The sequence below is a fragment of the Cyprinodon tularosa genome, unplaced genomic scaffold, assembly GCF_016077235.1.
Source record: "Cyprinodon tularosa strain WSP-4 unplaced genomic scaffold, ASM1607723v1 ctg1, whole genome shotgun sequence".
NCBI lineage: Eukaryota > Metazoa > Chordata > Actinopteri > Cyprinodontiformes > Cyprinodontidae > Cyprinodon > Cyprinodon tularosa.
The window spans coordinates 1,226,459-1,243,701 of record NW_024037781.1 but is presented as its reverse complement, the minus strand read 5'-3'; the positions used below and the strand labels follow the sequence as shown (position 1 = coordinate 1,243,701).

The 17,243-nt window shown below is 39.5% G+C and overlaps 1 protein-coding gene across 3 annotated transcripts in view; it reads left to right on the top strand.

Moving 5' to 3' along the window:
• Positions 1–17,243, top strand: part of pard3ba (par-3 family cell polarity regulator beta a) — a 176,778-nt gene that overhangs the window by 127,827 nt on the left and 31,708 nt on the right. For all 3 annotated transcript variants that reach the window (XM_038280701.1, XM_038280628.1, XM_038280779.1), the window contains 3 exons: positions 1,217–1,327; positions 1,527–1,802; positions 13,624–13,735. In XM_038280701.1, coding sequence (XP_038136629.1) covers positions 1,217–1,327; positions 1,527–1,802; positions 13,624–13,735 — 499 coding nt within the window. The remainder of the gene's footprint in view (positions 1–1,216; positions 1,328–1,526; positions 1,803–13,623; positions 13,736–17,243) is intronic.

Here is a 17,243-nt window from a genome sequence, read left to right as displayed (position 1 = left end):
ACTGGTGGAAAATAATCAGAAAGCGCATCTTTGAAATGTTTTACAACTGTTTATTATTCCTCAGTGTTTTAACAACCTGCAGCTCATTGTGGGTGTAGTGTCATCCTAATCTGATCCTGAGGTGCATCATGTTTGTTTGGATTTTAAGACTGTTGAACTCTGAATCAAGGCGATATAATCTAGCCCACTCCCTCGGTTTGCTTTCTTTGTAAGCTAAAACCACATCCATACTGTGCATACCTGACCTCTGTTTGACAAGAATGACCCACAGTGGCAAAAGTGAAGCAAGTATATGATCTGAGGATGAGACTAATTGGTTTGCAGGATGCTGCAGGGCCAGCATGGCATCTCGGTCCAGGTTTCCGCTTGACCAGGCCGCGCTGGTTAGCATTCAGGCCACGTATCTCCCTGTAGCCGTAATCAAAAGTGCCTCGCTGTTAATGAGATAAACACAGACATTAGATTGGCTCAGCGGGAGCTGGGAGGGAAGGAGATGTGGGTTTCTTTTAGGAGCAAACGAGGAGTCAGGATGGAAATATGAAATACTTAGCTGAAAAGGTTGAGTTAATTTACCAAAAGTGTGAAGTATATCTTCATTTTAACCTCCCTAGATATAATGAGTAGGCCACTATTCTTTTATTGCATTTCAGCACCCAATGCAACTATTTTATGTAGTGATGAGTTTGTCGCAAAGCATCAGCATCAATGTCCCCCTCCTTTATTTTTATATAAAAAAAAAATACAGGACATAAGGTTTATTACATCCGCTGTCATTCTCTGCATCCTGTAAAGGTGTGCTGTTATGCTCATCCCCATGCTTTGCTGTGACAGCCTGCCACCAGCAGAATAACAAACAGATCTTTATTTCTCTGTTTGGTCATCCTCCAGGCTGGAGTCCAAAAAAAATAAAGCTTTACCCTCCTAAAGTTGCTGTTGCATTTTTCACTTCATGCTAAAAGGTTTTAAAAGCCATAACTGTGCTTCCTTTTCTTTTAGTAAAACTCCTTCCATTCATTTAATTGTTCCTGGCATTTCTATTGGAAAGGTTCAAATTAATACAGTATATTTTTACATAAAAGTATCAGTAAGACAAGGAATTGTGTTGCACATAATTAAGAACAAAAGAAGGAAACATCCAAGGCCTATTGAGTGCATTAGAAAAGTCTTGGCTATTTGAAATGTTAGTTTCCCTGAATGCTTTGTTTGGTTCCTGCAGGTTCGGTAAGAAGAAGGACGACAAGAGCAAAGATCCAGCGAAAGGATCGAAGAACAGACTGGAAGCTCTGAGCGAAGAGGAGTTGGACAGAGTCCCTGACAGCAGAGATGGGTATGAAACGCTCAGGCTGGATGAGCGTTTGCTCCAATCATCTTTACAGAGAGGACAGTTTCTAAGCTTAAAAAGTCTCTGATTGACATTTTACTTGATGAGTTCTGAGCCAACCTGCTGCTTTATTCACTCCTACTCAAGGATTCATGTCCCTGTCTGCGCTGCCCGTTTACCTCGTCTGTCTCCTCTTCTTTGACAGCTATGACCCACGTTACGTCGAGACCCGCTCTGGCTACGCCACCCCAGACCGTGCCTCTCTTCCCGACATGGAAGACGACGACAGCGACCCAAACTACGCCCGCATCAACGACTTCCGCCAGCCGCCCTCGCCACTTTCCTTGAGCCGCACCCCATCCCCGGCTATACCACGAGGAGGACTGATTCAGACCCAGGCCTCCTTTGATGACGTGGAAAGACTCTACGCCAAAGTGAACAAATCCAAGCCTCCCAACCAGCACCAGGCCCAAACAGACGGGTAAGATTATAGCCTTCCTGTTTAGAACAACCATGTTGAGCTTTTATCATACATATGTTTCTGTCTTCAGTGCTTCTGCATATCCTCTGTGTTAGAAAAAGGTCAGATATCTACATCCAGCCTGCTGAGCTGGACAAATGCATAAAACATGAGGCCAACGCTCTCCACAATTTAATGCATGATTTATGCAAAGTTTAATGTAATGTTAGTGAAAAATTAAGTGATTTCTGCAGAATCACTAAAACTGTTACTCTAGCCCCATTTACACTACCCTTGAAAAACCGATCCAGGCCCAGACCGGTCCGAGCTTGGATCGGTAACCAGGCCAAGCTCAGTTTTGACGACCGTTCACACGTCACACTTATCTCGGTTATCTCGACTCCTCGCCTCCTAGTGACGATGTGCGGTATTACTGCTAGGATTGAAGGAGGGACTCAAGCAGCTGGTGGCGGTAATGCACCAAACGCTGTTTGTCAACCGCCGTAAAACCCAAGAAGAAGAAGACGAAGGAGGAGGGAATCAAGCAAATCAAAATGGCGGCGCCCGTCACATTCAGAAAGTTATGCTTGATTATTATTGCTGTACTTCCGTGTTTGCGGTGGGTCAGGCGAAGACGGCAACCTTGCGCGGATGTACTTGAATGGAGTGTGAATCGGCATGTTCAGCCAGTCGGCGATGACGCGTTCACACACGACAAGTTATCTCAGTTACTGAGCTCGGACCGGTCTCGGCTCAGTTTTTTAAGGGTAGTGTAAACGGGGTATAATATTTCAAAGAAACGAGCTAGAATGCATATAAGCTGAGATATGGACATGAAGATTTAGGTTCAGGTTTAGTGCAAAGATGAAATAAAGATAAAGGTTATATGGATGTATTCTTCTTTTCCAGTCAGACTACAGCATCATTTTCTTCCTGTTCTTCTAATAGAATAATTTCTCAGTGTGTGATCCTCACCTGTTTCCTCATCTAAACACCCAAATCAGCTTCAGTTCTCTTATTTCTATCTCTACCTTTTACCTAAAGATCATGCGTTAAGCTCAGTTCTTAATTTCTGCAGAAATCAGTAGCTTCTAGTAAATGATTCAAATGAGATCTGTCAATATAATGAGCTTGTTTCCATGCCGTATAAGAGTCCTGGTGATTCAGGAAGATTAAATCAAGCTTTAACCCACATTTCAGCTCTAATGTTACCATGTTTCTATGCCTAAAAGAAAGAGTTGGATGTTTCAAAGTAATTTAATGATAAAATCTAATTGATTTGAGGAAAAACCTGTTATATAGTGTAATAATGGATGTCATAGAGCTTCATTTTAAGTTTTCTTATTACTGATGAGGGTATCGTAGTCTTAACTCACAGCTACAGTGTGTGAGCAAGATGGGGGGAAGAAAAAAAAAGAAAGTCCACAGAGGATTCTAATGCAAATTCATAATTTCCTGTGTGAAATAATACAGGCCACATTAAAACTTCCCTCAACTTAAACTCCCTGACAGAAATCACTATTGACTTGCAAATCAAACACTAAGCCCCAGACACCCAATCTCATCCAGAAATAGACGATTCAGAAAAAAGGAGGGAGAGGGGCTGGGCACGGGGAGGAGACAGATGGGGAGGGAAAGAAGCAACAGACGGGGGAGAAAGAGAGACAAGAGAAAGCTGGAAAAGGAGAGCCAGGAAATAAAGAAGAGAACATAACATGCGGCAGAGTAAATTCAACAGAAAGAAGAAGTGACAGAGGAGTAGATGCAGATAAAGAGGAGGGGGGATAATTAGCCACAGTCTAGCAGCCTGACAGATCTGTTAAACCACTTTAGCTCTCATCCACTACTGCTGGCTACTTCATTACCAGCCTGTTTTCTCCCTGTCCTCCTTTTTCGCCCTCACATTCTCTCCGTTTCTAAATCTCTCACACTCTGCATGTGTCACCTATCCGTCGGTTCCCCCCCCTTCATTTAAACAGGGCAGTTTTTAGCATCAACGTGATGGATGAGAAGCGATCTTTAGCTTGTTAACTCTACATGTATCCGTGTCTCTAGAGGCAAACCTCTTGAATAAAGGAATTAACCCACAGTGGGATTGTATATGTTGCTAATAATAAAAGCTAATTATGGTGGCATTCAAGAGTAAAAATGTCACCTGATGTCCAGGAGGACCTCTACTGTGGGTTATGGTAGGGTCAGGTTAAATTACACTAATTATTTAACATTTATTAACTATTTAACGTTTACTTACACATTGATTTTGACTGGAAAACAAAAGTGCAATATTTAATTCCTTAATCAGGAACTAAGCTTAAAATCTACACTATGTCCTATTTCAACATGATCTTTTGCTGGTCATTACTGGGATTAATTAATCAGAAAACTGTGATTAAAACAATTATTTCAACATAGAGATAATCATGGAAGATAAGCAGCACTGGGGCTGTCCAGTTCTTCCCAAAGTCTAAAATGCTATTTAAAAAAAAAACAGCATTATGTCTGTGATTCTATTTCAATTTCCACCTCTGCTAACCTCAACCGTTTACATGTTCGACTCCATTTTCATGGGTTTTTATGGACTCCAATGCTCACTTGTTCAGACTCTTATTATGGCAGGACCTAAGTGTTGGTGGAAAGAGGTTCCCCCAATTTAAGTTGGGTTAAATTAGCCCCGCCTAAAAGGCAGGAGAGACAAAATTGGTGTCTGACCAAAAAAAATCTGCACATATGCAGCACTTAGACTTACTTATTGGATTCACTTAAATATATATTTGTGAGGACAGAAGCAAATAGAAGTTGAATTTCATTTTTTATATATATATAGCAAATGTTCCAAAATATGATATAAAAGCAGGTTTTCTTTCTGATCTTAGTCAAACTCTTGCTCAGGTAACCATTAGCAATAACAGGGTTCCCGCATGTCCTTAAAAAGTCTTAAAAGTCATTGAATTCTTCAAAATAAAACGAAGGCCTTAATTGGTATTAAAATGTCTTAAATCAGTCTTTCGTAGGTCTTAATTTTTAAAACATCATAAATAGGATAATTTTTATTATGATTTATTTTTGTAATCTAAATAAAACGTTAAAATTGACAATTTTTTTTTTTTATAACGGCTCGCCATTATTGGTTCCATCCCGATAGCGGAACCAATAAAAGCATTGTTGCGGCCGGGACATTTGGGAGATGCGCCATTTACTTTTTGTCTGGAAAATATGAGCAAGTATAAATGTAACGAAAATTGGTTATCCAGCAAAGAGTTTTCTCCATGGCTAAAACCAGGGAACATACATGAGGCACAGTGGATTTTGTGCAAGAAGTCATTCAAGCTCGGAACGATGGGAATTAAGGCAGTGGAGTTTTGCGAAGCGCGAAACACAAAGCGTCAAAGTCAAGTTACTGAGAAACAGCCGGTATTTCTCAGTTTTGTTCCACCCTTGTCTCTGCAATGCCTCTATTTATCACAAAATCAAACATACTAAGAAAACGATACAAAACAAAAATAGCTGCAAAAAAGACTTAGCACTGGCTATGTTGTGGCTTTAAAACTGATTAGTTTTGTTCCCTGCTAAAACAAAGTTTGTGAATTCAGTTAAATAATTATTAAAATATATCTGTCATTTGTGTGTTTTTAGCTTTCTTCCTGTATGGGAAGTTTTTCAAAATTTGAAACATTAGTGCAATGGTTTATGTTATAATAAACCTTCGGGTTAAGTTATTGCAAGCAGGTTTTTCTTGTGTTTCTTGGAAATTTGGTCTTAAATTTTTATTTCAAGTGGCATTAAAAAGTCTTAAAAAGTTTTGTATTGCCTTATGCTATAGGAACCCTGAATAAATACTTTTTTTTTTAGATAAAAATAATACGTGTATAGACACTTAAAAAGTATATGCACAGTAAAGAGGTCAAGCAAGAAAAAGATATATATATAGATTACAAGTATTAGAGTGGCCTAGTCAAATTCCGGATCTTAATGTGATGAAGTTGTTTAATAATAGACTTAATCAGGAGGTTTATAGTCAGAGGAATGGGCTGGAGTTCCTCTGTTTTCTCTAATGTTGAGTTGTTGCTGTCACGTGTAGCACCAAGTTGAAGTTCTGAGGGGGCGGTTACAGTTTAACAACAAGCTAGGTTGGTTTAGACAGCTTTTCTCCCTCAAAGAGAAACTGCATTTTTTTAAAAACAAGAGAAAACTGTAAGGCTACAAATGCCTCCACACTGCAGACTTCATGGAAAAAAAATGAAATGACGAATGTCAATGGTGATTATTGCAGGAAACAAAACGGTTTCCCATAAAAATAACTGTAAACCCATTTCATTAGGTGCCGGCATACAGCCAACCTCTCCGACGGACATTTCTCTATCATTTCAGCTCCTGAACCCATTCTAAAAGTGTCAAATCTGTTCATCACCCAGACCCAATAACACTCACACACAGTCAGAAATAGACGCTGCCACCAACATGTAATATATTGGGTTGGAAGCCCAGGGTAGCCTAGCAACAATGCTGTGTGGTCTGCACAGTTTTTAACCACTGCAGGACTAATTACAGCTCACCATGTAATTTTATGCAGGCCTTTTTTTTCATCTTTACTTGACCTTATTGTCTACATGTATCTTGCTATTTTGTAATTTTGCTTCTTACAGTTTTAATGATTTTGCTGCAAATGTGCTCATTATTCATGTAGAAGATTGCCAGTAACTGCTGCTTATCTTTGTTACAAAATGTGCCACTGCGTCAGCCTTTGCTGGTAAAGTTGGACCACCTGAAACATGTTGGTGCCCTCCTCCCTTTCCTTCTTAAAAGTAACTGAACTCGCTTCTCTGTCTTCCTAATTTACTGTCAGACATTTTCATTAGGCTTTCAATGGCAGGTGTGTACGCTGATGAGCGTCACATTTGATTAGAGCTTTGCTAGAGGCTGACCTGTGGAGAAAAAAGGTTGGCTATGCTTGTCAAATTTTATTAGCCAGAAGGCAGTCTTTGTAGCCGGAGCGAGAAAACGAGGAGACGAGATGAAAGGAAAGTGAGAGAACGGGAGGCCAGAGTGCAGAGATGTGAAAGCCAGCGAGGGATGTGTTGTTAAATCCACCGCTGTGCTGAGAAAGGGAGGCGAAGGTGAGCTTGTAGGCTACATAAATGACACATCTGGGAGCGCGTTTCTGCATTTCCGCCATGGTTCAAGTAACGCCAGGAGGATTAAATGCCTCTAAGTTTACCTGACACTAGGAGGAAGTAGATATCTTTGATCACTTCAGACAGGCGTGACTAATTACTAAAATATTATCAGACAATGCTACGCAATCCATTAGATCCTGATTTGTATGGCAGTTTTACACCTTCTCAAGAGAATCTGCTGTTTTCATTCTGCTACACAAAAAGGGGAGGTTTTACTGGCATCTAGACAGAAGGGATGTGATTTCCCACTAAGACAGATGTTGAAATTGCCAGTAAAATATATATGGTTGTTTTCTGCCATGTTAAGCAGTCAGCCAGCCTCAGCCCGGGGACAAGCGGAAATAAAATGTTCTCCTTAAAACAACACGTCATTAGTGTCTGCCGCGCATTCAGCTCCGCTCGTTTCTGCCTCTTTTTATTGCCGTTCCCTGAAAGCAATTAAAACACTTGTTTCAGCTTGCAGGATTTCTCTAGTTCGAAAGGTTTTTTTTGCTGCTTTAAATCATCAAAACCACATTTTTGTAGCTGTTTTCAGGCTCTAATGGTCAATTTCTGCAAAAAGAAAGTTGAATAGCATGTAATGATTGAGTTTTAGAACATTTGCAGCTGTTGCTTCAGTTTTAGTTTTTTTTTTTTTGCTGTGCTTTCAGATGTTTTAGTTTTTTTATACAACCATCATGACCCATGGTGCTGCCAAATTCTACAGCCACATGTTTACTCAGATGACTATCAAGCAGCTTTAATTCGTATCACTTAAACCATTTCTGTGGTAGTTTGACCATTTTCTCTATAATTATCCTGTTTACAGATTCGGAGAAGAATCTTAAGTTTTTCGACATAATCCTGTTTTACCTCAGACAAATTAGAGGCATTTGTTGCTGGAAAATATACAGTATGGTGTCATCAGACTGAAATAAATGATTCAAATTAAGTTGAATGGGAAAGTTTTGCAAAACTGGACATTTTATGGTTTGTGATGGTCAGAAAGTAGAAGCTTTTTTTCTCAAATCATCCTAAACAACCTTATAGATTTTATTTCTTTTCCCTCCTACTGGTAAAATAAAGATATTACTTTCTGTTAAATTATATTTGAACCTCAGGGAAGCTCGAAGATCAAAGGTTCCTAAAAACTGGCTTGATAAAATGATATATGAAAAAATAAATTAGGTAATTGAAACACCTTTGTTGTTCCTTCTTTTGAGCATTAAGTTTCTTGACTTGGCATCCAAGTCTGGTTCCAGTCCTGCATGAAGAAACTACACAAACATTGCTGTAAATCGATGCAGGGTCTAAGCTAATCTGATCTTAAACATTTTCCTCCAGTCAGACGACCGAGGCTCTAACACGGCTCTCACAGCTGGTAGGAAGGTTTTCTCAGACTTTTTTCTCACATAACTGTCAGTTTTGTTCTCACTACACTCATTTTTTCCTTCTAGGCATTTCTAAGTTCCTGTCTTGGCCTTTGTGTTTCTGTTTGATTAGATTTTTCTCTCTCTCTCTCACCTTCTTTCGCTCCACCTTTAATCACAATCCTACCTTTTTCTTTCTGCCAGAACACTGATAGATCAAACTGGCTAGTAGGATAATCAGAAACATTGATGAAAGGTGTTTCAATAGAAATGGTTCTTCTGTGGTTAATTTCATATTTTAAAAAGCACTGATGGGATATAATGATTAGTATTTTGCCAGGTAACATCACTTTCTAAAGTTTTTTTATTTTACTGTTCTAATAACATTTGTGAAAAAGAAACCCCACAACTGTATCTATTCAGCACAGACAGCTTTAAAGTCGTAGGGAAACTGCCGTTCCAGCCGTTGCAGTTCCGAATTCTCCCGAGTGGTGCCCAACTATACATGAGTGAATAAAATTAATGTAACTGGTCGATTATCAAGAGAGCGGGATTGTTGTGGCGGAAGCTTCGCAAGCAAGTTTGATTGTGGCCTGTTTGTCGGAAGCATCTTGCTAACAAGTTAGCAACTGAGTGCTAGTAGGTTCCCAATGGGAAATTACATTGGGACCAAGTAGCACTTATCAACGACACTGTCAAGGAACGCTATGGACAGCGGAAACATGCAAGAGAAGGAAAGTTTTGTGTCTGAGGTCGTGGATGAATCCCCTCCGTCATGCTTTTTTTATTTAGAGGAGAAAAGTGGGGACAAAGTTGTTGCTGAAGAGGACGCCAGGGCAGCAGAAGCTTGGCTTGGTGTAGAAGGCTTATAGCCGTACATGTTTGAGCCCTTGCCTCGCAACGCTGCCAGTTCTGTTAGCTCTACGCCTGTAGAAGAAACAGACGTCCATCGCCGTGAACACTGGGACGGAACTCAATGGGAAAGGAAATAATTCTTATTTCTTATTTCAACCGTTGAGTATATTAGCTGTGACATATGAATGAAGATGCTATGACCGAAAAAACTTGATTGACAGATGACCGTTGATATAGGATTGGCCGAATTTAGGTGTTCAGGCTGACGTATAACTAACTGGCCTACATGAGATAACGAAAAAAAAAAAGATTTTAAGACAGAATTTTTTTTTTTATGGAAATTTTCTAAATTTCGTCTGATAAAGGGTACATTTATATACATGTTAAAGCCAGAATGATTTGATATTTAAATATGATTTCCCTACAACTTAAATACATTAATGTTCTGGCTTGCAGATTGATGGAAAACAGCAGCTATTATTGGGTGATGGCAGCAGAGGGGTTTAGCTTTCACTATTTTTTTCCACCTACTGACTTAATAGATCCTCAAACCTTTTTTTATTACAGCAATAAATACATTTACATAAACTTAAAGGTGAATCACATATAAATATTTGAATCTTTCATTTATTTTCAATGGAAATATTGTAGCCTACAGATAATGTATACACTGCAAAAAATAGAAATCTCAATAAGTTATTTTTTCTTAAAATAAGTGTGTTTTTCCTTGATTTGAGGAGGTAAGTAAGACACTTTGCCAATGGAACAAGAAAATTTCCTTTTAAAATAAGAAAAAACTATTTTATCCTCTTATTTCAAGTAAATATTATCTAACTATCTTATTTTAAGAGTAAAAATACTCATTCCATTGGCAAATCATCTTATTTATCTACTCAAATTAAGGCTAAATATACTTAATTTAAGCCATTTTTTACTTATTTCTGGATTGTTTTTGCAGTGTACAATTTCAGTTTATAAAAAAAGTAGATATACCAAACCTCTAAACATTCAAAATTATGCAGATGTGGTCTGACAGGGAACATTCTTTCTCCTTTGCCAACTGGATGCTTCTGACAATATGTGCATTTCAGTGATGGCTTAACTAGAGTATGATTACTTTGTGTCATGGCTGCAGTCAGCTGCTTGGGAATCTCCTTCTAACTCTCTTATGGACTTTGTGTCACAACCTCTTATGGAATAAGATTCTACTTGCTGTTTTTTGGCTTAATAAAAACTGTTTTCCTTCCACTAAACTTTACATTTCAATACTTGGAAACAAAACTCTGTTAGCCAGCAGGCTACTTAAAGGTATAGTTAAGGATGTTCTTTTTCAGGGTGGATCTTTAAAATAAGTGGTCCTCCTAATTGTCAATCATTCTGGTGATATTTTTATGGAAGGCAGGCTTGTCCTCATTTTCATTTATCGGCGGTGAGTCTGACATAGTGGAAAATTGCAAATCTTCTTTTTGAAAGTAAGCTTGTATGAGAAATGCAAACAGCAACTTTTAAACAGAGCGTGCACGAGGAGAAATGGGCCTGTGCACGCTCTCGCACGTGTTTAATAGGTGTTCCCTCTTGGGAGCGGGTACATGGTTGTGTATGTGCATTTTTTTTCTTAAGTGGAGAGGGAGGGTCTTTTCAGAAATTTGCGACAATCCTCCATTAAACCTTTAACAAAGAGTCCTTCTAGTTAACTTTGAAAGTGTGGCTGTCTTTATTTGAAGACATTTTTAAAGAAAATAACATTTAATGTCATTTAAAATTTTCAGAGTAGCTGCATTTTTGCATTTAGCTGCAAATCCACTGTAAGGTAGGGCATTAAATATCAACCTCCATAAAAGACATTTTCCTCCTGCGTGTCCCGAGCCCGTAACATCATCAGCGACCCCTCACACCCCCTACCATGGACTGTTCTCCCTGCTGCCCTCTGGGAAGAGGCTCTGCAGCATTCAATGCAGGCCAGCAGGTTCTGCAACAGCTTCTTCCCCACCATCAGACTGCTTAACTGTTGAAAAAACTCTAAATCATTTCACAGACTCTACATCACACTGATAAAAACAAAATGCTCCATATTTGCACCATATATATTTGTCTTGAAATACTCTGAACTTCCATATCAATGTGTTTTTTTTTTTTGCAACATGTTTTTTTTTTTCTCCTACACCGTTTACATTTGATCACTGCTACACTATATGCAATGGAAATTTTCATTTTACTGCTAAGCTGCTGCTAATTCACTGTCTAAAATATGTAAAAAATTGTCAAACCCTTAACTCTTTAAAGCCTAAATTATGAAAAATATTTAGAAAATTTGAATTTTCTGAAAGTAAAGTTGCTTTTAAACATTTTGAAAAATGAAAAAAAAAAAATAATACATTTAAATTATCTTTAAATGAAAGTTAAATGAGAAGTTATTTGTAGCATTTGTGATCCATGAGGCAAATCTGTGCAATTGATTACAGATTTTCTGATAACTGCACGTGTCTGTATAAGTATAAGTCAGGATTTCTAAGCACATAATATCCCACTGATGATGTGGAGGTCTCAAAAACCCATTTATCAAGCATGATACACTTGGTGTTAAAGGATTAAAATATAATCTTAATACTAAAACATAGAGAAGCATGTGTTTAAAGACACTCGTCAGGTCTGGATCGCCCATCAGAGTGCTGCTCTTCAAACCTCAGCCACCTCCAAAATCCCTCTTCACTAATGTTTTATCCAGAATCCCTCTGTCCTCAGCCATTAATATGATAATATTTGCCGTTGTCAGTGATGGAGGCCGAGGCGTAATGAGATAATTACAGTGTTGTTTCATTTGGAGAGCGACACAAGCGCTCAATCAAAATGGCAGACCTAATTACGAGCCCAGGGATTGGCTAATCGGATCGTTTGGGTGGCGGGGGGGGATGTTGGTAAATGTAGAAGAAAAAAAAATGAAGAAAGCTGTGCACTTTCGTTTCTCTGCAGTACAGAAACTTTCGAGAGTTGCCCCCCCTCCTGGCAGAGTATCAGGGCCCAGTCTGTGCCAGCAGAGACTCTGCTGCACCTCACTGACGCTCACAGTTTTGTGCAGCATGAGAGCAACACTTGGAATATAAAGAAAGCGGCTCAGAAGTTTGAGTGACTCAGCCTGCCCGTCCCCAGTGAGACGGCTGGAAGGCGGGCTGCATTAAGTGGACGTACGTGTTCACAGCCGCAATCACGTCCTCGCTGGGCGTCCTGCATACCAAACTAGAAGCAACGCTTGTAGGGATACACACTTTCATACAACCTTGAGATTGTAGTCGCACAGAAACACACGCAGGAAGATTTCTTAATTAAAGGCCGGGTCGCCAGAGAGACTTAAGCTTGTAAGCGATGTAGTTCACTAATGAAGCTCTCTCTCTGCTCTTCTCTCTTCCTCCCCCTCTCTGCGTTTTTGGTCAATATCTACCAGCCGGTCAGACTGTTAGAGATGAAGCCAGGTGCATAGCTTGACAGTAGAAAGGAAACATCCAGGAGCAGCTTCAGTATGAGCAGCCATGTGAAGATAGTCTGCACCAATCTGAAAGTAGAGAAGAAATGTAGAAATGAAGGATGAAGGTGTAGCAGCAGAGAGGCTATCCCATGGTTAGAGCAACCTGTAGATGTCTGGCGCTCATCTTCCTCCTTTCTACTCATTCTACCCCTACCTTCTATAAAAATAGAAAGTAAACATCATTAAAAGATGCTCTGATTCAGTTCATGAAAGTAAACATCAACAACAGTTGATTGAATCAAAAAATGTGTTTTTCTATACCAAGAAAAAATAATAATGCAAAAAAATCCAAAGATTTCTGATCAAACAGACATTGAAGAACAGTGAAAAGGGAAGCATGACGGAGGAACTAGGTGGACACGATGGACTCCTGACAAAATATTAGTGCACCTTCTTTCCTCTTCCACTAGTAAACAGATCAAAGAGTGGGATTGTGCTCACTCAGCTGTGCGGCGTTTGTGTGACGGCTTAGCGTGAGCCTCCCCACCCTGGTTTATAGATGTACGCTGAGGTGTGTGGAGCTTATCAGGCATTGAGGTCCAGTGAGCAGGGTGTTGATGTTTCTCTTTATGTTTTGTCCATATTCTTGTCACAACACTAGTACATCCTCTGCTTTTAAGGTTTTATGTATTTATTTTTTATCCCTTAGCCCTGTTTAACTTGGGTATTTGAGCGTCTATGTATAGATCTATGTCCACTGTCAGACGTAAGCATTTCTCCCCAGGCTTAGATCTATTTTCTTTAGAATATCCACAGTCTGGCAGAACATAACTAATAAATTTAATGAAAGTTTATGCATTTTAGATGTCAACTTTGACCCGTTTTCTGTTTCACTATTTTACCCCAGTCTCAGCGTTCACAAAGTCCTGATTAATCGTCTTATGTCTGTCTAATTGTGTTCGCACTAGAGATGTAATCATTTTCCCTCCTCCTCCTCTCTGCAGCGATCAGCGGATCCAGGGATTGCGCAGGGAGTACCAGCAGGCCAGAGCCGCTCCAGGTTACGAGGAGCTGGAGGCTGCGAGACGCAGAGTTCTGGAGCACGACCCGAACCGGGTGAGTTGGCTCTTCATTACTTATTTCCTTTAAAGTATTTCATCTCCTTCTCTTTTTTCTCTATTCCTCATTTCTTGTTATGATGAGAGCAACAGTTTCCTGAACTGCCAGATTGCTTGTTGCCTCTCTTAACCAAGCGGCAGCTTAGTGTCCCTGAACCGTCATTGATCCAGCCTGAGGAATCATTTGATTTACTTCTTTACACTCGCAAACTCAGCATACTCTGCCTGCGAATCAATAGCCATTTATCACCCATTTTAAACAAGGATTTCTTTTTACGGTGAGCCCAAAGAGGCGGAAAATCACCCTTTGATCCAATCAAACCCTCTTCATCTACCCTCAGTCATCTGCAAAGGCATTTCCGCCGAGCTGGATTCATTTATCATTTAGTAATACACCTGAGCACAGACAGATGCATAGCCATGTGGGAAATCTGAGATAGATTTACCGACGGTGTCGCTGATATCCAATCAGTTGGCACAGCCTGCCTCCTGCTGAGCTCCCCTCCTCACCTACTGTAGTTAATGTTTATTGAGCAATGAAGTCCTGTGAATCAGTCTTCATTAGACACTCCCAGGCATGCTTTACTTTCCCTGCTTTAGGCCTGCAGAGCCCTGTTTTCCTCAGTTTGTTGCTGCCTGCTCTCTAACTTTGATGCAATTAAAGCACAGCAAGTCTGCGCTGGGGCCTCCGATGGAAATGTTTCTCTTTTCACCAAGAAAAGAAAGAGGGGCGTCCTGAGTGAGAAGCCTCAGCAGGTTTCCTCCCCTGAGGAGCCCGATAATGAAACACTCCAGCTACAGTCGCTCTTACCTGCTCACATACATGGTGTGAATGGAAATGGTAAAACTCTGAGGACGCTGTTTACAAGGTAGACAGAAAAGAACCCTATGAAACAATGGATATCAAATAATTAAAGAAGCATGACGGGAAATGGATGGATGTTAATCTGCAAATGTATATAATCTATATAGACTTAGCATTGGCCTTCATTACCCATTATCTCACTTTAAATCACAGAGTTCAACTCATTTATGTTGTTGCAATAAAAATAGAATATCATCTTACAGAGCTTTAGAAATAAACTAAGATAGAAACCAATTAGTAATTTTAAAGTTCAGATCAAATTACATGCAGTCCAAGTCTTTGACAAAGCAAATATTCAATTTGACTTTATTTTGGTAATATTTTGTGCTACTTTTGTGTTAAAAAAAATAAAGATAAAAAAAAATAAATCCAGTTTAATACATCTTTGCACTTGGAAAACACATCAAAGGCTTCGAAGAGACCTTCTTATCATCATATCTTATTATGCAAATTTTTATCTATCAATGCTGTATAAAGAGCAAGAAGGTGAAATAAAACCAGAAGCACTGATTCAGGATAACTTTCTATAAGGAATTAAAAAAAAAAAGGACAAAAGAAGAGACCAGATTGAAGATAAAGCATAGAGTTAGAATGCAACACTTTTTTTTTTTCTTTTTTTCGACATACCTGAATCCAGTTTCTGTAGTGGATCGTGCCATTATGAACCCCTGATGGACTGTTCATGGTTTTCAGGACCCTATAGCAATTCGCTTTGAGTGTAACACCATCCCCATCCTTAGATATCAAAAGTCAGGAAAAAAGGATACTCGAGTAGAAGAGGGAAATGGAGTAAGAGATTTAGGCCTTTTCTAAATTCTCAAAATGCGAAGTACATTCTTGACAAGAACACAGGAAAGAACACAGGAAAGTATGGACTTGGGGAGAACAGCAGCACGCAGAATAAATCAGAGACACATACTCCTGACATCACCACATTCGAAGCTGGTCTGGAGCTGCGTTTCACCTCCTGTTACTAATAGTCTCCAGATAATAATTAATTCTTTCTTTTTTTATTTAGTGAAGGAATAATGATTAACACAGTCAGATAAACACGAACCAAATGAACGTTTTGACAAATAAAGTAAAAGAAATCGCCATCAGAGCCAGCAGTACTTCACACAGAAGAGAGGGCTGCTGCAGACAGGCTAACGTTAGCCCTGGCTGCGGTTAGCCTCGGAGGTCCGCTGGTTGCCACGGTCCTCACAACATCAGAGCTTTTTTTCAATTACGCACTAAATCAGTAGTAAATAGGTCATATAGTGAGGCTTAAACGTATATACGTTCTCGCCTCAAATGATCTTAAAACAGTTTTATAGAATAACGACAACAGACATTTTTTTTTTCTTTTTTTACTTAACAATCTGTAAACGCTCCGCTGGAAGCTGCTGCTGCGGTGCATGGTGGGACAGCTGTCAATCTCCAGAATGGACAAGTCTGCTCTGATGCATGCTGGGGAAAGAAGGAGGGGCAAAAACAACATCCCAGGATTTTGTCTGTTCTCGGTCTCGTTATTGTGAATTGGAACAGTGCTAGGGCTTAGGCTGAAGACGTTTCATGAGAACGCACAACTACACATATTGAAAAAAGTCTAAAGCCAAAATGATGAAGTTAGCGGCAGTGGAAAAGAGGTGCAGCAAGAAAAAAACCCATCACACAGACCTTCTTCATGCACTGCTAAACATATGGAAAAGGATGTTTATGTTGGGTTAAAAATTCAACATATTGACACCAAAAATCTGGGTTTGAATGTTGATTAGTTTTATAATCAGTGTTTTCAAAAATCTCCTCCTATTAAAACATATCTTTCGATATTTCACCAGAAAATAGACATATGGTTGAACATCTGCTGTCAAAATATGACAAACTTTGCGCTTTTTTAAAGCTAAGCATCATAAAGGAGTTAACATATTAATTGTATATCCCATATCACTGAACATTCTCTTATATTTCGGGGAAAAGGTTTATTTCATCGTAATATTAACTGATATTGTAGTTTTTCATTCAATGATGCATAGAAAAGCCGGTCAGAGGGCAGAACTCGGTCCACTTTTTCATATGCTGAGGGTTGTTCAGCTTCAGCTGCTGATATGAAGGAGCTAGCGTTAACACTCTGTTTGATTCAGCAGGATATGACTCCACATTTACCTATTTTCCCTCTGTGTGTGGTACGAGTGGCTGTAAATGCAGACCACTTGAGCGAGGCGCTCACATCGGCCTTGTTTGATCAGGCTTTTAGCTGTCACCTCCGCCGCCCCCTCCAGCATGCAGCGCTGCTCTTTTATGCTCTCCTATATCTATAGCCTTCAAACGTAAAAGAAAAAAAATGTTTTTTTATGCTCTTCACACAAGACCAGGAGTACCATTCTTCCTCTCAGAGTGTTTTATGTGTGTTTGAAAGGGATGAGTACTATATGTGTACTTTGGTTTTTTTGGAAGAGGGATAAAGAGATGCAAACAAAAGCCTGGATAAGAGACTGCGGGTGCTCTTTTGTCACTCCGTATTTAGCCATCTGAGATGAGTTAAAAAATCTCTAAAAGTATGTCACTGTGCTCAGAAATGACTTCATGTCCTCTTGTTTCTTCCCTCTAACCCTGCTCCTTCTACGCATCTGTCTGCCTATCCGTCTCTAATTTGACCCTT